Genomic DNA, 26,475 nt, shown 5'->3' on the forward strand with positions numbered 1-26,475 from the left:
TTGCAGCATGGAAAGCATCTTCTGAAGTGCAGTTGTGCCATCTTCGGATGTCCTTCAGCCATGAATTCTTCCTCCTGCCAACAGACCTTTTCCCAATGATGAGTTGTAATAGCTGGTACTTCTCGCCTCTCATAATGTGACCTAGATAGTGGGTTTTTCTTTTTTTAACAGTAAGTAATAGTTCTTTTTGTTTCTTCATGCGATGAAGGACTTCATCATTTGAAATTTTCAGCACCCACGGTATTCAGAGTAGGCGGCGATATAGATACATTTCAAAAGCATCAATTCTTTTTTCTAGATTTTGGTCAAGGGTCCAGCTTTCACATCCAAAGAGAAAAATGGAGAATACATAGCACCGAATCATTTGCATCTTAATTGCACATTTAGGTCCAGCATTTGCCCGGTGTGAAAATTGGAAACCACAGAAAACCATTTTCAGGACTGAGGTTATTTGCAGAGTGTTTTCATATAAGTAAATGAAATTTTATGTAGCAAAGGTGTAACTCCACAAGTTTGTAACAACAAATAAAATAAAACTTCAAGTCACACCTCATAATAACTTAATACTACTGTCTTTACAGTACACTATCATGTTACTGCTCCATACGAGTGATTCTCCCACTATAGTGCTAGCAGCGATGATACCAGCTGTCACACGGTATTTTGACATTATTTCAAGAAAATGAAGTTAAGTAGGAAAATCAGCAGTCCTATAAAAACAATTATGTTTTTGACGGGTCACTCAGTGAAATCTGTTTTCTTCAATTTCCGTTACAAGAAAATAAGATTAGAGGCGGAAAATAAAATATCTGAATGTACAAAATAACTGGCAGCCCTACTTCGGCACCTGCACACACCTCGTCATCATCATCATCATCATCAGGGATTTCAAGGTGGAAAGTATGGTCAGAAAAGGTTCTGAAAATACATACAAAAAGGTTACATAAACTTTATTGATCACATTTACTCGGTTCTAATAATTAATCAACACATTATATTGGAATACATACAATATTTCAATGTCGCTGGCACTTTGAGCTCAGTATATCCTTATATAGCGAGAAACTCCTCTACATGTACAGAAACCAATGGAGCATATCTTGTCAACACTCATAACGGGAGTTCAGTCAAAGTTACAAAAGTTTCTACATCTGGATTGTTCTTCAAATTTGATATGAATTTGTCTTTAGCAAATCTCTCGGGGTTATCCCTAACTTCTTCCACTGTTCCTCCTCCATACCTCCTCCTTAACCTTCAATATCATTTTGTGTTGTGAAAAATATGCTCTGGTCTGGACTGGTAAAACATAATACGGCCAACAAGAGAGTACACAGTAGATAGGTGGAACTGTTTAATTCATGCCAATACTAACTGAACTTAGTTTAAACTGTTGCAACATCATTGTTTAAATTTTAATTTGATTTCACAGCTGCAGATTGGCCATTCTTGCTGAGGTTGGCCATTTTGCTGGGTTATAAATTACTGGTGGTTTCCATGAATTACGTTTTAATATTTATTTATTTATTGACTAGTGTTGAGTTCTCATCAAACAAAATGTTAAAAATCTTTTGAAGGAAGGAAAAAAGTCTAATCTTAAATGCAGATAAATATGGGGTGAAAAGGTGCTAAAACATGAAATAGAAGAACTAAGGTGGAAAAATACAGTAACCTTACAAAAAGGTGCACCAAATTGTGTTTATTTCGCTTCATTTCATGTCCACATACACATATATTGACTTATCTGTATGAAAATAGCTAGATTTAAAAAAGGTGCTGCACCTTAAAATCCTTTCGCTAATAATAATCATCATCATCATCATCATCATCATCATCATCATCATCATCATTACTGATAACACTGACTTTTGTGAGTGGTTTCTCATTAGACGAAGTACAAGCTTTAATCTGCTAGTTCATTGTAATTGCCAATTTGTTGGCCAGTAATTTCAACAGTGTGCAATAAGTCTACAGCATAAACATATTTCCTTATATTTAGGCAGAGGAATGACTGGCTGTTAGAAATGAATACAATATGTGGCATATGTTTTTAGTTAGATCTGTATTACAATTGCTCAACAAAGTATGGAATATTTTGGATGTTTACAATTGAGGAAAGAACACACAGTTACTTACTGAAAATTAGCTTATATTTATAATTTGTTTTGCCTAGTGTGTGTAGTAAGTAGTAGTAGGTAGTAGAATGTGCATTTCGTTGGTGGCCAAAAATCTTACTTAAGAAGCGGGAAGTTGATGTAATATGTTGAAAGCACACAACATGAAAACGTGCAAAACTAAGAGAACAAATAGAAGAACTATGCAGAAAAATGAATGTAGTATACATTGAAAACTTACAATATAGTACTACTTTGGGAACAGAAGTATTCGTATGTCCTACTAAGATCACTAAAATATTCTATAGATCTTATGCCTGAAACAGATAATAATAGTCAATTGAATGTTCAAAGCATGATCACTTCAGACAAGTACTGTGGTGGCCTAGTACATTTTTGAGGGTGTTTAAATGCATTGAAAATCTCCTAAAGGACAAAATTCCTGGTATTTCTTAAAATCAATAAAAATTGAAGGGATGTAATGAAATATCCTTAGAAAATACTTTTAAGTTTTGAGAAAACATTTATAAACATATGGAGATGTTTTTTATGACCTCTGGAAGCAATTTATAAACTGATAGAAGATCAATTTCAGAGTCAATGAGTGCATTTCTGTGTTTAAGTTACTCATGTTGATACAACATGTTAAGTTGTAAATGTACTACCACATTCTGCGATGTCACAAACATCATGGGTTCTATATGCTGCGGAGGAGAATTTCTTTGGTAAAGGAGACCGAGACATGTAACTTGGGTTTAATTCCAGAGAACAATGATGTGCACATCCACAGCCATCAGCTACACTTACTCCAATATACTTTGCAAACAAGGTCTGCAAAATCTGTCAATACCATTGCCAATTTGGTTTTAATGCAAAAGAGTCACCACATCAGTAAGCTTCTGTCTTCCAGCGGCAGGTGAAAAATGTAGCTATATGAAGTATTCAGTAAGTTTATGTGAATGATGAGATGATACCTTGGGCTACATTCCAGCATCTTAAGAATGATAAAACTTTAGAGTACTATAGCTGGGCCATATTTATTGAGCTGACATCTCTACAAACGAGATTGAGCTTCATGGCCTCCCTTGTAAGAGGAGAAGTGGAATGAAACTGTATAAATGGAGAACAGGGAACTTGGGGAACCTCTATTCATGAGTGAAAATCATCTGATCATCCAGAGAAATAATCTGAACAACCTGAGTGCTACCAAATTCCATTTCAGAAGAGTAACAGTGGTGATAAGAAATGTTGTGTACATCTAGATTCACTTTGAGGGCATGACACCTGTTTGTCCGTATGTAGCATCAGCAAATACACACCACAGAGATAAAAGTATGGTGGTTTGTGCTCATTACGCTGACCGACCAAGTGTGCAGTGATCATTTAAACTGGAAGAAAGAATTTGGCAATTCATGAAAGAACTTCAAGTGCGAGACAGCCTCATAGACGAAGTGAAAATGTTGTATAGTGGGAACAGAAGCTGTATTCAAGTAGGATGTGGTTTGTCGGACTGGTTTGAAACAGCAGGGCAGCTCATTGTCACCAATTCTATTTATTATTGTAATGGATGTAGTAATGAAATCTATTAAAAGGAAAGAACACGGAGATATCAAAGCCTTCACATTTGCAGATGATGTTGCAATCTGGAGTGACTCAGAAGATGAATTGGGAGAGAGAATACAAAGCTGGAATGAGGAGTTTAAGAAATATGGTTTAAACATCAGCAAGACCAAGACGGTGGTGATGAAAGTGTATGGGGAAGGAGCAGAACCAATAGTCATGTTAAATGAAGCTCAACTGGACAGCGTTCCAGTTTTCAAATACTTGGGTAGCGTTATATCAAATGACAACCTAGCAAAACATGAGGTGAACAATTGAATCAATAAGGCAGCACAATTTTACCACCAGGTAAGACACCTGCTGTGGGATGAGCAAATACCCATGAAAACAAAAATGACATTGTACAAGTCCTATTATACACCAATTCTTACATACAGTCTCGAAACCACAACACTGACCAGTAGAGATAATTCCAAACTTCAGGCAGCTGAAATGAAATTCCTACGCACTATGATCCAGAAAACCAGGAAAGACAAGATTAGGAATGAGAAAATTAGAGAAGAAGTAGGAATAGACAGTTCTCTCCTAAATAAGATTCAGATATCAAGACTGAAGTAGTTTGGTCACATGAAGAGGATGCCAGTAAACAGAACTGCAAGGAAGGAATTTGACAGAAAGGTAGAAGGAAGACGACCCGTGGGAAGGCCACGAAGGAAATGGATAGATTTAGTTAAGAGCGATGTAATGCTGAGAGGTCATGATTGGAACAAGTTGGTGGAGGAAGAATGGTACAAGGACAGGATGAGATGGAGGAGGCTCATATACCACACCCGGGAAACTGGAGATGGTTTAGGATGATGATGATGATGATGATGATGATGAAAGATACCGCTAGAACAGCCATGTCAAATGACATGATAAAGATCATGTTGTACAGAAAGCTTTTGGCATCGCAGAACCAAGGAGAGACAGATAGCTGGTAGATAGCTGAAATTGCTTTGAGGAAGAAAGACATTCCAGTGAGATTAGAAGAGCCGACCCTGAGTGAGTCTGGGAGTGATACAGTGAAAAGAAGGAAAAAGAAAGTGCCTGTTTGTAAGATTAACTTCGGGAAGGCTATCTGATTTGTAACCTGAATAAGAGTCTGATCTGACTGATATAAAATGTCTGATAATTTTAAGATGAATATATTAATAGTCAATACACAGTTGTTCTGTTAGGTTGAACAATGATTCATAATGTTGTCATATTTATTTATTTATTTATTTATTTATTTATTTATTTATTTATTTATTTATTTATTTATTTATTTATTTAATATTCATAGGTCAATGCAGCATTGTGTGTTCTTTCCTCATTGTGCCATTCCTGTAGAAATTCTATTATTTCTGTTATAACATCATATGGATGTCTCAGGTTTACTGTTATGATACTTATTGTTTCTCTGTCATTGCTGTTATTGTAAGTACTTACAGTCATGTGCCAAATACTCTGTTTCTGATGTTGCCAACATAGTGCGTCAAGTTTTTGTTTCCTTTTTTAATTTATGTCGAGAGGATCTCAGGTCAGATCTATTTTTGTAGTTGAAGTGTTGCGGTACAGGTTGTGGAAGTATAAGTTTTAATGAGATTTCAATATTTTACTTTCAGACAAGCCAGACGTTTTTTATTTCGAGCTTTGCCACTTTAATTTGTGATAGTGGTGAAGCTTATGCCACTGTCTTGATATATTTTAGATTCTTTTTCCTGAACGTATGGAGGTTAGGGAACTGAGTGAAAGTGACAGGCTTGTATTTTCTACTACAGTTCCATGCAACAGATTCTCTCGCAGTTGCAGCTAAGATGTAATTTGTGACTGGTTATTTTTCTATAATGACCTTGTAGGTTGCTGCTGGTTTTGAGTACTTAAGAATTCAGGGTTATAATTGACATGTTTGTTTATTTTGTTGATTTATTCTATGTTAATGCTGTATTTAGAAAGCAAATTGTCACTCCATCCTCTCTACCAACATGTGTATTTTTTAAATATTTAAGGACAATATAAGAACTGCTTATTTCATGTACAAAAAACAATTTGTATCACATTTCTTGCAGTGGGTCACTGAAATTTGTTTGTAATGCAGGTGTTTTAAATACAACCACTTTCTTCTATTAGAAAGCTTATGGCCAGTTTTAGTAGACACAGTTATAACAGAATTATGGATAATTTATGTAAATGATATCTCTTCCTATCTTAAGGTAACTTATATTCTTTCAAATTCATCAAGATTTAAAGAGATCATCCCAAATTTTATGGAAATTTGGATGTAAGTTTGGAATTTTCCACAATACATTCACACTTTAAGTGTTGTCAGTTAGTAAATTACTTTGCATTTCATTTCAAACCTAACAACCAGTCAACATTCCTTGTTATGAAAAAAAAAGTACTTCAAAGTATAATATGGTGTCTTCTACTACTACTACTACTACTACTACAATTACTGCTGCTGCTGCTGCTGTTGTAAGGTTAGTATCATCATCACTTTCTCCAAAATGTCAGTTGCTCTTTTCTCTTCATGGTCTTCATCCAATCAAAGTCATCATCAGTTTAATTTAACATTTTATTGACATTTATGATACAGTTAGGAGAAAACTTGTATGGGAATGCCTACTGAAAAGGAATGTACCAAAATCATTAATTAACAAGATAAAAATGTTGTATCATGAGAGTAAAAGCAGTGTACAAGTGGGGAGTGGTGACTGAAACATACAAAAAAATGTTTCAAGCAAGGAACTGCACTGTTTATTATATTGATGGATGAAATCATAAAACGTGTATCAGTGGTGATGAAATGAATGCTGTGGTATTTGCAGATGATGTGGTGATTTGGGGAAAGGAAGGAAAGGAAGTACAAAGGAGACTGGATATTTGGAATGAAAATCTGAAGGAGTTTGGAATGGTAATTAGTAAAAAGAAAACTGTAGTCATGCACTGTGGTAAAGAGAAGCCAAGTGAACACAGACAAAGAACGGTTAGAGAATGTAGAACAGTTTACATATCTGGGTAGCTGGAAGTAATGAAATCAATTCTGAAATTAATAACAGACTAAGTAAAGCTACAACATTTTATCATCAAGTCAGAGAGCTTTTATGAGATGACTAAGTACCCAAGAGAATGAAATTAACATTATATAAACAGTATTTCATACCAATTGTAACATATGGACTAGAAACGGTGGTACGGTAACTGATAAGAGACAAGATAGTAAGATCAAAGCAGTAGAAATGAAATTTTTAAGAACATCGGTTAAAAAGACAAAAAGAGGTAGAATTCAAAATATTAAAGTCAGAGAAGAGCTAAATATAGAACCATTAGTACAGATCATACAGAAAGCAATACTGAGATGGTTCGGACATGTAAAAAGAATGGGAAAGGAACGGGTAGCAAGAAGGGAATTAGAAAGAGAAGTTAAGGGAAAGAGACCAGTTGGAAGACCGAGAAGAAGGTGGATGGATCAGATTTGGAAGGACATTAGAGAAGCTGGATTGGATGTGACGGAAGTAATGGAGCAGGAAAAGTGGAAGGACAGAAAGAGTGGAGGAGGCTTGTTAACCACACCCGGGCAACTAGAGTGGGACATTGATGATGATGCTGATTCACATGTATGTTGGCTGTTGGTAATCTGCAATAGTTTCATCACATTCCACTTGGACACAATAAACAAAAATATTTATTTTATTTAAGTAGTTTTGTTGACTAAAAGACCTCTTCAGTTAGTTGCTTTTTTACGTCGCACCAACACAGATAGGTCTTATGGCGACGATGGGACAGGGAAGGAATGGGAAGGAAGCGTCCGTGGCCTTAATTAAGGTACAGCCCCAGCATTTGCCTGGTGTGAAAATGGGAAACCATGGAAAACCATTTTCAGGGCTGCCGACAGTGGGGTTCGAACCTACTATCTCCCGAATACTGGATACTGGCTGCACTTAAGCGACTGCAGCTATTGAGCTCGGTAAAGACCTCTTCAAAGATGACATGAAATTATTTCCATATACTGTAATAAATTACGATCATGATAAGAAGAAAATGGTTAAAGATAATTATTCTTTTAGGCCAAAAGGGGGTTGTCTTACTTCAGTATGTGCTAAGACAATTGTGTCTTGTAGAGATAGAAGAAAGATTTTGAGGAATTTCAGGTTCAAGGACAGGTCATTACAGTTAACCATAGATTGAGTTTGTCGTTCAAACAAGGTACAGGAATTGGGCAAAACTGTAGTTCATTCAACCCTGTTGTTTGTGATCTATGTACATCATTTACTAAAAGACATTTATTTATCTATCTATCTATGGCTTCATTAGATGTGTGAAGAAGATGTCTCCAAGTTCTCTGGAAAGCTTGAAATTGCCACTCAAAGATGATATGTTCCCTCCTCATCACAATCGCAGTTCAGTGAGGTCATCTACATTTAGAGAGTGCATTGCTCACATCTGCAGCATACCTTAAGCTGTATATTTTCCCTGGATGGTGCTAAACGAGGGGGTATGCTAGAATGAAACCATTGTGTCAGAATATACCTCGCGGTCAAAGAGTTGGGAGAAATAGAAAAAAGTAGTGGATACAGAGAAGCAGTTAGCACCAGAATCCTCAAAATTTTCAGTCTCTGAGCTCTCAAGAGCTTATAACTAGGGAAAGCTGCAGGTATCTATAGAATTTAACCTGAGTTTCTACTATATTGTGGAGCAGCTACAAAATTGAATGGCTAAACACCTTTTTAACAAACATTTTTGAAACCTACTGCCACTTTTCAAGGAAATAAAAAAACAATCCCTAAGCCCAACAAAGATTCATTAAAATGGAAAATTATCACCCTATAGCCCTTTTAAGTGTCACATTGAAGCAATTGGGAAGACTGGTATAGTAGGCCGTTACATTGGCACCGTTATTCTAGAAGCATTAGTCTAGAACAGAACTTCCAATACCATCAATGAGCAAGGCTGGCAAAGGAAAACAGCAGATAGAATTCAGTTACATGAAAATTTACTGATCATTGTGGTGTATGCCAAAGACTTTGGGTCTAATATCTTCGAATTATAATGTATTCTTGTTTTACATCACACAAACAGGTCTTACGATGATGTTGAAAGAGCAAAGGGGTAGGACTGGGAAGGAAGCAACTGTGGCTTTAATTAACATACAACCTGGTGTCAAAATGGGAAACAGAAAAAAGCTATCTTCAGGGCTAACAGCTGCATGACTCAAACCACACTCAGTATGGTGCAATATGAAAATCAGCATTTCATAAACTGAAGAGGTGTCGATTGAAAGAAATATTCTATATTTCTACTATGGACTGTGTACGGAGGATTGAAACCTGAGTGGTGGAGGTCAGAGACCTGAAACTAGCAATATACAAGGGTGGCAACTATTTAATTACAACTGATACAAAAGAGATACACGTTACCAAGTTTTACTGTCCTTCAGAGTAGCCACCAGCATTGTGTACAACCTGTTGCCAGCAATATCAAAGTCATCGGATACCTTTAGCAGTACCTGTTGTGTTGATATCTATCAAAGGGTATATGAGGGTCCATCTATTTAATACCATTAGCTTGTATATTGTCTTACGCTAATAGTATTGAATAGGTGGACCCTTCTGTACCCTTTAGTAGTGATCAATTGTCAATATGTACCATAATGAAATTCATAACTTAGGATGTGTTGATAGTTCAAATGGAGTGGTCTACTGCCTGATGAATCTCTGGAACAGTTATGAAGCAAATGCCACAAAGTGGTTCCTTCATCTTACGAATCAAGTCAAAGTCCGGGAAGTATGGTGGATGGTACAGGAATTCCCAGCTCCATCGGCTGAACAAATCAGCCACAGCTTGCGCTGTATGTGGCCGAGCATTGTCGTGCAAAAGGATAGGTGGTTTCTGCAGAAAGTGTTTCCGCTTCTTTCTCAAAGCTGGTGGCATTGAACAGGAATACTGTGCATTGACGGTTTGCTGTGGAGGAACGTAATGCGTTAGGATAACGCCATCACAATGGCACACGAGAATAACCATAACTTTCACATTGTTGGGGTTCTGAGGAACTTTTGATCCGTAATGATGCCATTCACTCACTTGGTGTTTCAGTTGTGGCTCATACGATTTGGTCCATGTCTCATCCAGCATAATGATATGGCGTAAGAAAGGGTGTCATTCACGCTCACAACACTCCAGATGGTTACGAGTAGCGTCGTATCATCATTTATATATTTCCGTCAAATCATGTGGACCCCATCGTGATGCAATTTTTCTCATACCCAGGTGTGATATACATTAATTCAGTGTCTTGGGCCAGCTCACAAATCATATGGTGTCGATTAGTGTCCAGAAACACAGCTAGAACATGCACTTCTTCTTCACTGATACTAGGACGACCTGGCCGAAGCAGGATTGCCACATTTTAGCATCCCTCATTGAAGGCTTTTAGCCACTGTGCCACTGTTCTGTAAGGCAATGCAGATTCCCCACAAGTCTCTTGAAGACCTTGATGACACTGTCGTGGTGTGTGACCTTTGGCACCAACTCCATTGTTTCTGTTTCAGAAACATTGTGACAGCACTACCTTAAACCGCCTGCTGACACGAAGCTCTATTCCTCTCGCTAGTTCACATGCACGTGATGTGGGAAGGGAGAGTCCATGTGCTCTGAAGTAAGGTAGGTATGTGTGCTATCAGCGACAGGTTCCATTGCATAGCGTCTCTATGGCAGTTCCAACCTTCTTAATTGGTGGTACAGTCAGGAGGATGTTCGTAAAGAAAGCAGAAAGGCTAAGTTGAGAATGAATGAAGCTAAGTGTAGGAAATTATTTTAGTGGTGGAGTCTTGTAAGGAAAACGGAAGAGGGTATGGAGGATTGTGGTGGCTTTTAGTTCATTCACTGAGGCCTGCTGACATAACACTTCTTGCTCTAAACTTCTAATTTCATCAGATCTTTAATTCTCTCAATAAACACTTGTGTTATCATCTGGAAAGTTCATTTAATTCATGACTCTGTGTAGGTACATCTATAAAATAGTAGGTTCTTAAGTCTCTCAAAACTAATTACAAAATAAAATTTAGAAAATGCATTTTGTTTTAAAGAAAACATTTAACAGCAGATTATATGTGAAAAAGAAACAATGTTGTAATTTGGTGTTATGTGATTTTGTTTGCAGGTATTTTCTAAATTTTATTTAATCATAGATTAGGTTTTTTTTTACTTGACGTCGCATCGACACAGATAGGTCTTATGGCAACGAAGGGATAGGAAAGGCCTAGGATTAGGAAGGAAGCGACCGTGGTGTTAATTAAGGTACAGCCCCAGCATTTTCCTGATGTGAAAATGGGAAACCACGGAAAACCATCGTCAGGACTGCCGACAGTGGGGTTCAAATCCACTATCTCCCAGATGCAAGCTCACAGCCGTGAGATTAGTTTTGACAGGCTGAAGAACCTAAGTCACAACTAAAAAGAAATGCCTTCTATTGATGATCAATTTGCAATCATTCTCGATGCATTCAGTTTGTTGTGTGGTTTGTAAGTGTCAAGAGAGAAGGGGAAATACACAAAACTTTAAGTTGTTCCATTAATGAAGTTCAGCTGCAATAAATTAGCGACCCGATGAAACCTGCCTGCCCTCTCGTCTTAATACCGTCACTATTAGGGCACCTGAACGTGAAACCTGCATATTTTAAGATTACCAAAGTTTTCTTAACCTTTCAACGTCGACTATGGTCAGTCTCAGGGCTTATTCCTCACATGTAGAAGAAGAAAATTTGTTATATTGACACAGGTCCAAGTTAAAACTCTACACAGTACATTACAGTGTCTTCTGACACCAATTTTCCCTATTTTCAGCTTGTATCTCCTCCCATCTTTCATGTCATCCAGATGTTGAATTATTCTTCTTCCTCATCCTGCAGTCCCTTTGATCGTCCTTTCGATGATGTCGTGTATGAGCCCCTCGTGTCTAAGTATGTGTCTGATCTGGTTGGCCTTCCTCCAAAGAATTGTATTTAGAATAGTTTTCTTTTCTCCTACTCTTCTCAGTATATCATCATTCGTCACCTGATCTGTCCACTTGAGCTTCTCTATTCTCCTCCAACGCCACATTTCAAAACTTTCTAGGTATTTTTCTCCCTCTTTCTCATGGTCGATGTCTCTGCTCCATACAGTGCAATACTCCAGATGTAGCACTTCCCCAGTTTCTTCCTTAGTTCCAAGCTCAACTTGCTGGTCAACAGAGTCCTCTTCTTGTGGAATGCAACTTTGGCAATGGCGAGTCTTGCTCGAATTTCATTTGTGCAGTGGGCGTCCTTTGTCAGCAAGCTTCCCAAATACTTGAACTGCTTCACATTCTCCAATTCTCGTTTCTCAACAGTTATCCTCAAAGGTTTCTCCCGTTTAGATATCCATGCAGTACATTAATGATAGGAAACGTGCAGGAACAGAAAGTACCAGCTTACCATATGAAATGTGAAATGTTTAAAATGTCCTCTGTTAGCATTGATACATGCATCAACCTGCCGTTGCATTGAATCCTGAACGATGCCGGGCTGAGTAGCTTGGAGGGTAGAGCACTGGCCTTCTGAGCCCAACTTGGCAGGTTTGATCCTGGTTCAGTCCAGTGGTATTCAAACATGCTCAAATGTCGGTAGATTTTGCTGCAATGTAAAAGAACTCCTGCAGTACAAAATTCCAGCACCTCAGCATCTCCGAAAACCACAAAGTAGTTAGTGGGACGTAAAAACAATAACATTTTATTAATCCTCGATGCACTGATGTATACCTTGAGTATTGCATATGCATTTCTTCCCTGATAGCTTTTTTGGAAATGTAGGAAATGCAGCTGTGATCCTGCCATATTTAAATACATTTTTGTTGTGGGACCCACTGCACACCATGGAGCTGGACAAGTGACAGATGGAAGCTTAGAACTTGAGTTTCATTAAAAAGTAAAGAGTGTCTCCATTCTGATACATATTCTAAATGAAAAAGGGCAACATGGAAGTTTTATCCCAAAAACTTACTTCCCATAGGTGAACAGTCATCTGAACTTACACTGTTAATTTAATGTCCAAGGAATATGTGTATGGAGCGTGGAAATGACCCAACTGTTTTTAGGACTGTTATTGAAACATCGACATTCACACAGATAAGTAGAATTGAAACCCATAAACTACTTCAGAATACATTAAGTTCAATACGGTGTTGGAAGAGATTTAGTTCAAATTGTTGCCTGTGAATCCTGTCAAGATTTGCAACTTAACGTCAGGAGAACTAAGTACGTAGAGTGTGTGTGTGTGGTACAAAGTGATGGGTCAATTAACATGGACGGCATTGAGATTCTCAAAACATCTCAATCACTTATCCACTCGGATGGTGACATGCTCCCAGATGTTTGAGACAGAATCAGTGCTGCCTGGATGAAGTGGTGCCAAGTCACAGGAGTTCTTTTTGATCGGAGGGTGCCAATGTACTTGAAATCCAACATCTATTAAACCATCATTATGATTTAGATGCAGCAACCTTCAAAGCAATGCAGGTTCCACCTCTGTTTGGATGCCCATATCATACTAGAAATATTTATATTACAGTTGGACTCAGGATATCTTATTCATAAGTTAGAAGTAACAGACATGAAAGTAGCAAGAATGATTGTTGGTACAAACGGGTGGGAACAATGGCAGGAGGGTACTCAGAATGAGGAGATGAAGGCTAATTTAGGAATGAACTCGATGGATGAAGCTGTACGTATAAACCGGCTTCGGTGGTGGGGTCATGTGAGGCGAATGGAGGAGGATAGGTTACCTAGGAGAATAATGGACTCGGTTATGGAGGGTAAGAGAAGTAGAGGGAGACCAAGACGACAATGGTTAGACTCGGTTTCTAACGATTTAAAGATAAGAAGTATAGAACTAAATGAGGCCACAACACTAGTTGCAAATCGAGGATTGTTTAGTAAATTCTCAGAGGCTTGCAGACTGAACGCTCAAAGCCATAACAGTCTATAATGATAATGTATGTTTGTATGTTGTCTGTGGACAAAAAAGATAAAATCAGTTTTGGAAATTGTGCTGGTGTACTTTGTTACTGGTCACTCATGAGACTGGAGTTTTGGCCAGTAATAAGGAGACACGAATAACAGCTGCATGTCATGGAGATGAAGATGCTTTGCTGGCCAATGGGGCTGACTAGACTGGACCATATAGGAAATAAGGATGTTTGGATGACATTTGGTGTGGCCCCAATCCCTGAGAAAATGCAAGAGAATTGTTTGCAATGGTATGGCCACATTCTACGCAGAAACTGTTCTTCATTTGCGAGAAGGGCATTAAACTTAACACCACAAGGGTGACCAAAGAAGCGCTGCCTCGACACTCTGCGGGAGGACATGCATGTGGCAAAAGTCTCTCCTAAAGATGCACAAGACCGCATCAAGTGGAAAGTGCACAACAGCAGACCCTGCAATTAAGTGGGATAAATGCTAAGAAGAACAAGAGACATAACATCTTAAAGCCAAGCTGTTACTTTGTGTTCTCAAGAACACACACTGCAATGAGGAGTTGTATTGAATGTTTCATCAACACAGTGAACATAACGAAACCATTTTAATTTACTTGAAACATGTTTGCTCAAATTTTAGTATTTATCACATATAATAGTAGATAATCCCTACAGTCCTTCCTGAAGTAAACATAAAAATACTATTCTTATGGGATTGCAAAATTAGAATCAGTCCATGGCATACTCCTATTTTTGTAACTATATCTGGTAATGAAGAATGAGAGTTCTCAGCTAGGCTAGGAATTGGATTTAGCATATTTTTACCTTCATAACTCTGTTGGGCAGATGCTGTAAAAAAATCCCATTTTATAATATTTATGTTAAACTGTAAGATAATTCCTGCAGAACAGTTGAGTATCTTGTATGAAAAGTAGTAAATCTACAGGAAGATATATGTGTGAGCAGGTTGATACTTCTCAACAAGTGAGAGCACGTTTCTGAGTAGAATTAAAGCATTATTGAGAGCATAGTCAGTCAGGTGGAACACTGGGTGCTTGCCAGATGAGCCTGCATGATTTAGATACAGCAACCTTCAAAGCAATGCAGGTTCTACCTCTGTTTGGATGCCCATATCATACTAGAATTTATATTACAGTTGATTGTAGACAAAAAAGATAAAATCAGTTTTGGAAATTGTGCTGGTGTACTTTATTACTGGTCACTCATGAGACTGGACTGTTGTCTCTTTATTTTTCATTCAGTCCCTTGTTCCTCAAGCAGAGACATTGACAACACCTCTCACAAAAGACTGGTGAATGTGTGCAAGAAATGTGTCAAGTTTTTAGCATACTGAAATGAGCAGATCTTATCATTTATAGTAATCCTGTCCTGACGAATAAAAGCTTACAGAAATCCTAGCTATGTTGTGTATATAAATATGTTTAATGTTACTAATCAAATAAAGATATTATACATACAGGCATTTTTATTTCTGTTCCTGTTCTTCTTGTTCACTCGTAAGCTATAAACTTAAGTGGGAGGTACTGAGTGCTGTGATCCACACCTTGCTGCTTTTGACTTACAGAGGTGTGAAAATTATTAGACTCAAAGGAGAAGGCAAAAAATTAAATTGCCTTTGTTTTAATTATTTCCCTCACTTTTCTTCCTAACTTGTTCGATGGAACTCCCCATCTTTCAATCAAATATTCATCTAACTTATTGAAGTTTTTGAAATACATTATTTGTATTTTTTAAAATATTTTGTTGAGATTAAATGTTTCTGTTTCGTTTGTTGCTAATCCTACACCACCAGTTTGCAAAAGCTTGGATAGTAAATAGTAGGCCTACAAAGCACAGCAAATTATACCAGCGCTCAAGTAAATCAAAATATCACAGAACTACTTCATGTAATTCCATTTTTACAAATTACACTCAAAATAAAAATTAAAGATCCCAACATTGGAATTTGATATTGTTAGAAGAGTCTGTTGACTATAATACTGTCACAGATGTACAGTAACTGAAAGGAAATGCAGGTATAATTTATTTTAAATAGACAAGTTCCTTTTGACACTTCACCACCACATATTTACAAGGTTTTTCTTTATTTCTTTTTCTAAAACAATTTTCATTCCTTTTGTTGCAGACTCCCTTCAACATCTTAAAACTTGGTAACAAAAACTTAACCTCAACTTTGGTTATTCTTAAGGAGTTTCTCCCAGTCATCATATTTTATATTTTAAAGATATTTTAAGTCTGTGCTCAAGATATTTAAAGTACACACTTCTCCAGCATTTTGAAGAAAGATCCCTTACATCAGATTTTTATCTCAAACTTGAACATTGACTTGCTCAGGCTTTAATTCAACATGAAGGAACATTTTATCTCATCATCATCATAAGTGTTTTTATTTCATTTATGTCAATTTTTGTATCCTTTTTTTAGCTGAATATGTTCCACATTAGGAACAAAACATGTACTTATTAAAATAATGTAATAGGATTTTAAGCTGGAATATGTTTCTCAATTACATAGACTAGAGGTAAAAAAAGAAACAAGTACTGGAAGTTGGGATTCCTCCTTCAACCTAACCTTTGTTGAGAAAACAGGTAACATGTAAAAAAATGTTTGTATGGGCAGGCAAGTAATGGGTAATGCAACAATGAAAATATCCAAAAATTAGTGTGGAGTCTAATAATTTTCACTCTTCTGTAATTCATTTTACTCTGTATAGAGCCTAGGACCTCAAAGCTTCTTCCGCAATAGTTGGTCTCCAAGCTTTCCTTTTTCACTCACCTCCGAGTCCCTTGAGGATTGCAGTCTAGAGCTGCCTTTTCAACTGCTCCATCTGGTTTCCACAAATTTGTATTTCTGTAGGTGGTTCATTCATATGTCCTACAACTTTTGCTGGACACAGTAAAATGAAAATATTAAAGGTCCGCCTTTTCAATACAATGAATGTTTATTGATGTGAGTATATATCACAATGTTTAAATGCCACATAATGTTTGAACGTTATGTGATATATACTCACATCAATAAACATTCATAGTATTGAAAAGGTGGACCTTTAACATTTTCATTTTACTGTAATCCCAGTTCAGTATGGAACAAAATGAAGTTTCTAACTTTTAATGGACACATCTTCACGCCATCTTACATGCAAGACCTGGCGTAAACAGCAGTTAACAAAGATCTGGCTGTTTCACATTCATGTAGCAAAACTGCTATCACGGTATAAGTAATGGAAAGAAGAAGAAAGTTAACAAATTAAGTGATACTTCGAGAGACAGGAACACAACCTCTGACAAGCTGGTTTCTACATCTGGTAAGTGGTTGGTTCTTTACATTTTGACACCAGTATTAGAGGCGGTAGTCACTCTGCCCCCGTTCCGGCCAATGATATTCGTTCTCAACTGTGTCCCATTGGGTGATGGCTCTTCCAAATGAGCTGAGAACGATTAAAGGAACTACAAAGGTATGAAAAAATTCCCTCTGGGTTTCACAAAGAGAAGCTGTGGTATTATGCTGTCTTCGGATCAGCCATGGTATAGCAACGCCCTCCTTCTTACTGAAGGGAGAAGGTCCTTCCCCCCCCGGTATGTACTTGCATTAGTCACCTTACCATGGTACACATCCTTGATGGAGTGCGTGGACCTGGCCGATCTGTGCCGTAGTCTAAAACTTCCGAGCACCATCTCCATCATTCTACAAGATGGCAAGCAGTTAGCAGACCTTGTTATCCGTTTTGTGAGAGATAGTGGCCTGTTTTATCGTACATAAAAGTGAATTTTCTACTTGCTTTTAATTTTTATTTTATTGTTAACTGTCTTTTATTCTATTGACTCTGTTTTATTTAGTCTGTGTATTTTAATTTTTAACTTTTAAATCATATATATGATTTCACTTTTGATCTATCTTTTTTATCAATTTAAAGTAACTGAATTCACTGTGAATAGATCCACTGATTATTTTAAATTCATAATCATTTTTATCATAATCATTTGATAATCAGTGGATACATTTTTAAATTGTAATTATTATAACATTTTGTTTCACCTCGTGCCATTAGGGGCCGATGATCTAAATGTTAGGCCCCTTTAAATAACAAGCATAATCATCATCATCAACCAATGTTAGAGGTTGCCTTAGAATCTATGTTACTGAAAATGTATGTGAGGAAAGAACTGATAGAAATCAAATGTAAATAAAATACACTTTATTTCATTACGTTAATATAAAAACATTGAGACATGTAAATGATCAGTGATAGAACAGTTCAGGGCAATTGTGTTAACAATGAACGTTGTCAAATAATTGGTAGGTAGCAGTTGATAAAACATTGCAAAATGTGAAGTTATTCTTGAGGCTCCTTTCTTTGTAAACTGCAGCCATTGTGGAATACCAAAACAGGTAGGAGATAGCTGTTACTGACTTGAGGTTAACAATGAAGAAATCTAACAGATTTAGCCTAGATATAGAAGAAATTATTTTCTGATCTTGTAGAATGTCGTCCAGTTAAATTTTTAGGTTTAAATTTTTCACTGAAAACAGCATACTGCGATTTCAAGAGGTCCACTTTCTCCGAAGTTCACTTGTAGACTGAAGCTGTGGCTGTAAAGTCCCAATATAAGGTAGTGGTATGCTGTTTTCTGCTTGGACCCGAGGGTGGACACCAGTTAGTTGTACCTCCTCTAGCTGTTCCCTGCTCCTGTGTCCTTTTATCTTGGCTGTTTTGAGTATGGATATATGTGCTTTCGTTTCTACCTTCTTATTAGTATGTTTGGAAATTTCTATGGCTTTACATTGTAACTGAGCATGGCAGTATCCATACTCAAGACAGCTAACATAAAGAAGCCAGGAGGATGCAAGAGCAGAGAACAGATAACAACCAACTACTGACTTTTAGCCTCACTGTACCCTTGGGACTACTCAGATAACAGCACACCTACACCATGTGTATTAGGAGTGGACCCCTTGAAAATTATGTGCCCTTTATCCGAGTCAACATTGAGACCAATTCAACTACGGCCTAGTAGACTGGAAAATGTCTTGTTTTTCATTTAGATGCCACTCATGAAAATATAAACCGTTAGATTTAGACAAACTTCCTTCCTGCAGAATACAAAGTAATTGTGAGCGCTGAACACTCAAGATTTCAGGCTGTAACAATGAATTGTATTGACTAGGTGGAACCTAGATACAATTAACTGTTATAATTAAGTCAATACAGATCATTGGTGGCCATCATGTTCAAGTTAATGTATATTTCAGGCTGTTCCGCCACAGAGGTCACTGGTGCCCGGGTCATTGCCAGTAGAATCTCCATGCATTTAAATAAAATATTATTGTATAGGAAACTTCAGCCAGCCTTGGCCATTTCCTCTGCTCCAGGGACATTCTTTGCTGCCTCTTTGGCCTGCTCTGCTCCTGGCACCATGTCTGGAGAGGGCATCTTATCTGGAATCTGTGACACACAAGAGACTTTAGAATTAATTTGACTAGAAGTGGGTTAACAAGTTTTACAGTATTACACCGAATCACAAGGATGACACTTTTTGTTCAAAATTCCCCCTCCTCTGCCATATTCAAAGCATGGCTACCAGGCTTCCAATAATTTTGCTCTAAACCTGTCAAAATATTGACAAAAAATTTGGAAATATGTACTGAAAACAAACATAAATCTGATATCAGTTAGCATTTTATATCATAAAAATAAATGTTAAACTATAAACGTTGCCATAATAACAAAAACATCCATACCATACCACAATAAAATGCTCCAGTTTCTCATTGAAATTGACAAGTCGTATTCATGACTAGCTGATGTACCCGTGCTTCGCTACAGAATTCTACTTTGCATATAGAATTGTAGGTTAGGTAGAATACATGTTGTGAGCAAGACTGTATTAAATTGCATAGCTCTTACTGTTACCCTAGAACCCCGACGGAGAAATCACCAAACGTCTTTTCTCATATGAAGACTGCGTTAGGGAATTGCATTATAATGGCACACACTCACTCTCCACCTGCCTTTTTACATCCTCAGAAAGACTGTCTTAGTGGTTTGTCCAAATGAAACGAACAAGTCATTACAACGACGTCAGTAGGAATGGCACGAGTAAAAGCGATGATTTCATGAAATACTCAATCAAATGCAAAACCACACATTTTCTCACTTTTAACGAACAGTACTACGCTTTTGATTGAAATAATAACAATAAGTTAATTTATTAATTTGTCCACCTAATCAATTCAATAAATCTTGTCTTTGTTAAATTACATTGACAAGTTAATTAAAATGGTACATGTTTTGCCTTACATATAGGCATCATCAGCCATGGGTTTAACCTTGAAATAAAATCAGGCACCTGATTTACACAAATATAAAATAAAACTGGTTTATAAAAAGCCTTGAGACTTGAAAGAAAATGAACATATAGTATAAGACTAGTACAATATTGGTTTTAAAGACAATGCTATGAGGGAGAAGTTTATAATTGGAGAAAGTATTTACAACAGTAACATTGAAAGACTATTGATATGAGTAAAAAATAAAATGATAGTTTGTTATAGACTAGTTAAAAAATAAATAAATGGTGGATGATTTATTCCAAAATATAATAATTCCTTCCTTCTCAGAATGATTATGTGAAATGATCACTAAAATTTTAATTTTATGTCAACTCTTGCTGTACATCCAGAAATTAAAACAAATGGGATGTTACAAGTTAATGAATTCTTATTAATTCTGACAAAATTGTTTTGTCCATGTCACATTTTTTAAAATATTACTTTCAAAGTTATCTGATTTTTCTAGAAAATGATGCTCACACGCATGTCAGTTCATGCCGGAAAATCTGGAACAAGATTTTAAATATTGAAGTTACATGACTGCGCAAAAAAAAAAAAAAAAAAAAAAAAAAAAAAAAAAAAAAAAAAAAAAAAAAATGAAAATACAAAAAAAAAGTTTTAACAAATTACTTTCATCGCTTAATTTCACTTTTTAATTTAATTACCGGTACTTTTCCAATTTAAATCGATTTTTCAATGATTATCTGCTCAGCGTAACATAATACACGTGATATTACGTGGCAAAGTAGACAAGAAAATGAGAGAAAGAAAAAAAACATTAATTTAAATTAAATCCTTAACCATGTGTCATAATCCTGACAACGCCGAAATTCGGAACCACGATGGTTACACACATAAATCGACCTTGCACAATAAAATTAAATCACACAACCTGTGGAATAACATAAAAATGCACGAAATGATCTCCCATTACCATCATCCACCAAGGAACTACACTAAGGGTACCATTTACAAATATACACCTGTCCACACGTTGTCCATTCATCTCCTGGGAATGGCAGACTCCTGTAAATAATGATCCGCACCTGTAACTAATCCACCTGGTACAAACAATCTATGTAATGACTGAAAAAAATATCGCCAATGTCTGTATCGAACTCAGGACGTTACCAACATTTAGCATATATTGAAGTGAATAATATTATACAACTTCGATTTAATATTATTGGTGATGACGCTCATGCAATATGACAAATAACTACCTCATACACCCAATTTTATTTTGAAGGAAGACATATGGTTTACCTCGTGGTTCAATATTTAATTAAGACGCTATCGTCTATAATTCTCTCACAAACAACAACTCACACCTACGTCAAATGACGATAAATTATTCCAAAATCTCCGTTCATCAATGCACGCAACATCGCAAAAATATATTAAATGTGCCTCTATCCATAGAGACGTGAAGATTCGCCTTCGAATAGCACACAAAATCACCATACTTCATGTTATAATTCACCACGTGGCACAATGTGAGAGGTAAAATAGCGAAAATAACTCGCAACATCCGTTCAAAATATTACGGGAAAATTCACATAAATAACTTGAACCACATATAAATATAATAATAAGACACGTTCCTTCCTTAAAAAGTATGAAATTGGATTCAAAGAAAGCTATCCGTATCATTAGCACAGCGTTAATACGTCAGATGAGCCTGTTGCCGCGTATAAAATATAGCAAACACTTTTAGGCAAAATATAAGAGAAATACATTTCGAAGAATGAAAATATCACGCGTACACAATCCTCAATATCATAGTAATCGAATAGAAATGTAAAATTCCTTAAAGGTTAGTAGATGGCTGATATTTAAATCAGATACATGTCCGATGACATAACTATTTGAAACCCGCATGGCCGATGATGTTGACACCCTGTCATCATGCACCTTAAAATCACGTAGTAAGTGAAACTGCAAATCTAACGTCGAATAATGCAAGAAAATAACATGGTAAAGATACTAAAAACCTACTCGAACTACTGTATAATTAATAATCCCTTCAAGAAGAAAGTTAACTACATATTACAGCTACATAGAACAGATAATACCCAGTATAAATGAAATGTCGACTTAACTTGGATGTCTTGATGACCATGGTGTTCTTCTAGGCAGGATTCAAGGCATTAGGACGCCGTTGACATCGGTTCTGGGTTTTAGCGCTGCATCATGATCCAAGCGATGTCTCCAAGGCACACGAACTTCACACTGCAGGGGCCTATTTCACAAAAGTATGGTCTTGTACATTACATGTAAATTCTCTAGTAACTTGTACAAATACCAGAGTTTCTGTTCCACAAAATAATTTTCTACAGTTGTGCTTTACTACTCCATACTTACAAATTACTAGTGAATTTTTATAGGCGTGTTCCACAACAGTACTAGTACTTGTAACTTACTAGCGAATTGAGAAGAATTCTCTACCAGTGAAAGGACAATAATATATAAATGTACTAGTGCTATTTAAATACGCTTATTTTGGATACATTTTGATAAATATGTGGTCTAGCAGTAGTGATAGTGGTGGTGATGAAAATGAAAACTATCGTCTGTACAGGGAAAGAATAAACTTCCAGTTTAACACTGTATTTGAATACAATGAACGTTTTAGGTTAAGCACAATACAAGTGGAAGACCTTTTGATAGATATTGGCCATAGGTTAAAATATCCTACGAACAGAAATAAATCTGTCTCTGCTAAACAACATTTACTAACAACATTACATTGGCTAGAAAATGGTGGTCAGTACCATGGTACTGCAGATATGCTTGGGATGGCAAAATCGTCGGTCTGTGGTAGCTGCAATAAATGATATAAAATTTCCTCAAATTGTTTGTTGGCCTGAAAATACTGAAAAAAACATATTCCAAGAAGGACATTCCTGGAATCATTAATGAGCAGAATATCTCTTACATACGTCCAACTTTTCCCCTCAAAAGCTCCATGAGCTTTTCCCAAGTCAAATATTTCCATCCAACAATTTATTTTGTCTTGTTTTTTCAGACTCTCGCTGAATCGACCGAAATGAATATCTTTCCTACCTTCTATTTCCTTCAAAATGAATAACTTTGTTTCTCTTGACATCATTTTAACAATTCATGCAGAGTTTGCAATTTCGTAACAATTAAGTTTGGCGGCCGAATATCGTTATTAGCGGCATCTGATTCCTAATGACAGACCAAGGTAGGTATGTTAGACTCTCGTAGAACATACGCGAGGATCGCGGAAGAACAGAATGGGTGATAATAACGGAGTAATTTCCTATCATCAAAGAAATAAACTGAAAAATAACATCATAGCATTAAGAAATTCACAGGAATATTAGTTCTTTCAATCTTTGCTGCATAAGTTACCGTAAAATACGATATTACGATAAATGAGGCAAGCATAACCTAATTCAACGAATGGAATACGAAGATAAACAGCTGATTCATGCTATGACGTAGTATGTTTATTGATATGTCGTCACTTGTAAAACTTGTAACAATTCACTGGTAATATACAAGAGACTATCAATCTTTTATGGAACAGAAATGTACAACTCCATACATTACAAGAACCCACACTAGTAACTTGTAATGTACAAGACCATACTTTTGTGGAATAGGCCCCAGGCCTCCATTTCCTTGGCCGGTATCGAACTCGTATTACTCGCAGTACACTAAAACTTTCACCAAAATATTAGCACAAATGCATCGAACTCGTGGTTCCACAATTAGCAAAGGATGATACGTGCCTTTTTTCCTAACACTATTGACGTCTGTTAAGATGTTGAAATGATCTGTTAAAGCTGCACTGAAATAATAATGCTTCCCTCGTAGAGCGAATAACAGCTGTGTCCGCGGCCTATTCCACAAAAGTATGTTTTTGTACATTACAAGTTACTAGTGCGGGTTCTTGTAATGTATGGAGTTGTACATTTCTGTTCCACAAAAGATTAAAAGTCTCTTGTATATTACCAGTGAATAGTTACAAGTTTTACAAGTGACGACATATCAATAAACATACTACGTCATAGCATGAATCAGTTGTTTATCCTCGTATTTCATTCGTTAAATTAGGTTATACTTGCCGCATTTATCGTAATATCGTATTTTAAGGTAACTTATGCAGCTAAGATTCAAAGAACTAATATTCCTGTGAATTTCTTAATGCTACGATGTTATTTTTCACTTTATTTCTTTGATGATAGAAAATTACTCCGTTATTCTCACCCATTCTGTTCTTCCGTGATCCTTGCATATGTTCCACGATAGGTGATACAGGCTACCTTGGTCTGTCATTAGGAATCATTTGCCGCTAATAACGATATTCGGCTGCCAAACATAATTGCAAACTCTGCATGAATTGTTAAAATGATGTCAAGAGAACCGAAGTTACTCATTTTGAAGGAAATAGAAAGAAGGAAAGATGTTTGTTTTGGTGCATTCAGCGAGAGTCTGAAAAAACAAGTCAAAATAAATGATTGGATGGAAATATTTGACTTGGGAAAAGCTCATGGAGCTTTTGAGGGGAAAAGTTGGACGTATGGAAGAGATATTCTGCTCATTAATGATTCCAGGAATGTCCTTTTACGAACATGTTTGTTCAGTATTTTCAGGCCAACGAACAATTTGAGGAAATTTTATATCATTTATTGCAGCTACCACAGAATGACCACCATTTCCTAGCCAATGTAGTGATGTTAGTAACCGTTATTTAGCAGAGAGAGATTTATTTCTGTTCGTAGGATGTTTTAACCTATGGCCATTATCTATCAAAAGTTCTTCCACTTGTATTGTGCTTAAGCTAAAACGTTCATTGTATTAAAATACAGTGTTAAACTGGAAGTTTATTCTTTCCCTGTACAGATGGTTTATTTTCATCACTATGTCTACTGCTAGACCACATATTTATCAAAATGTATCTGAAATAAGCATATTTAAATAGCACTAGTACATTTATGTATTAATGTCCTTTCACTGGTAGAGAATTCTTCCCAATTGACTAGTAAGTTACAAGTACTAGTACTTTCGTGGAACACACCCATAAAAATTCACTGGTAATTTGTAAGTATGGAGTAGTAAAGTACAACTGTAGAAAATTCTTTTGTGGAACAGAAACTCTGGTATTTGTACAAGTTACTAGAGAATTTACTTGTAATGTACAAGACCATATTTTTGTGGAATAGGCCCCAGGCCTGTAGGAGACCTTCTTATGTAGTAACTTCCCGAGCAATCACGCAGCCAGCAGAGAATAAGAGCGAAACAAACATGAGAGAATGACTGAGAATATTCTAGTACCAGCTCGCCACCTATGTCCCGAGCTCTGACGTCACACCTCATGATTCAATTGACGTCCTGAATTCCTCGGCGTTGTAATTGAGATGTCCGTTAATTTCTTGTTAAATAATTATATAATTAATTCCATAATTAAGTTAATTTTCAATTATTACTATTCGTGCCTTCCTGAAGTGTGGTATCACGGTTTTAATGCATACTTGTTGGAGAGTGACTATTAGGATGTCGGATCTGACGTGATAATATGACGAAAGATTTTAAATGTAATACTTGTCGTGGGTGAAAAGTTCAGCTGTATTAAAAAAATTTCCCGTCTTCTCTTGTGGTAATAACATTGTCTTTCACTCCTCAGCAGGTTACATGAAAGATAAACAAAAAATCATCCCTTTGCATTCCCCTATCGCCACTCCGCGCGAGACACCTGGGGGTACAGTCCGGTCTTATAAAATTCACGGCCAATCACAGTAGACCTAAAATGTCACAGTATGTATGTATGTATGTATGTATGTATGTATGTATGTACACTCATCACGAGAAAACGGCTGATTTTGGTATGTAAAGTGAGCCGCTACAATCTAGGCTGTAAATCATTTTATTCACGCTGAGTGAAATCGTCGTTTAGAGGAAGGCCTAAAAATATTTCTCAATTATTTATATTATTAGTGGTCATATCAATAAATACTACAAAACTAAAATTATATAGAATTTCTGATCATTTACGTCTTATGCCTGTTTTACCGTACCGGCTATGATGACATAGATATTCATGAATTAGGATTATTGTTGCTAAGTCCATATCAATGCCGAGCCCTGAGAAAATGGGTAAACAGAATTTAATGAAAATCAGTATATTGAGTCGGGGAATAAGAAGCTACAGTTTAAGCTATAAACAATGTTATTCACCCTGAGTGAAATAGTAGCTTAGGGGAAGGCACCTAAAATTGTATTTTTAAATACCTATGTTCTTGGTCCTATGGAAAAAGTACTACATGTGTTGGGTATTCAGCCCGAAGAATGGTTGGATCTTCAACAGGTTCACCATTAGCTGTCATAGATGGTCTAGGTGTCACTGAAGAGGCGTACTAAGGAAATGAGGAGTGAGGTAGTTTCCCGTTGCTTTCCTCACCGAGCCA

General features: G+C 36.5%; 1 protein-coding gene across 1 annotated transcript in view; it reads right to left on the reverse strand.

Moving 5' to 3' along the window:
* Positions 1–17,947: 17,947 nt before the first annotated feature.
* The window catches only part of LOC136873168 (tetra-peptide repeat homeobox protein 1), a 245,950-nt gene continuing 237,422 nt past the window's right edge, over positions 17,948–26,475 (reverse strand). The window contains exon 4 of the mRNA XM_067146687.2: positions 17,948–19,151. Within this exon, the coding sequence (XP_067002788.1) occupies positions 19,047–19,151 (105 nt within the window). The 3' untranslated portion in view covers positions 17,948–19,046. The remainder of the gene's footprint in view (positions 19,152–26,475) is intronic.

The sequence above is a fragment of the Anabrus simplex genome, chromosome 1 (assembly GCF_040414725.1).
Source record: "Anabrus simplex isolate iqAnaSimp1 chromosome 1, ASM4041472v1, whole genome shotgun sequence".
NCBI classification, from domain to species: domain Eukaryota; kingdom Metazoa; phylum Arthropoda; class Insecta; order Orthoptera; family Tettigoniidae; genus Anabrus; species Anabrus simplex.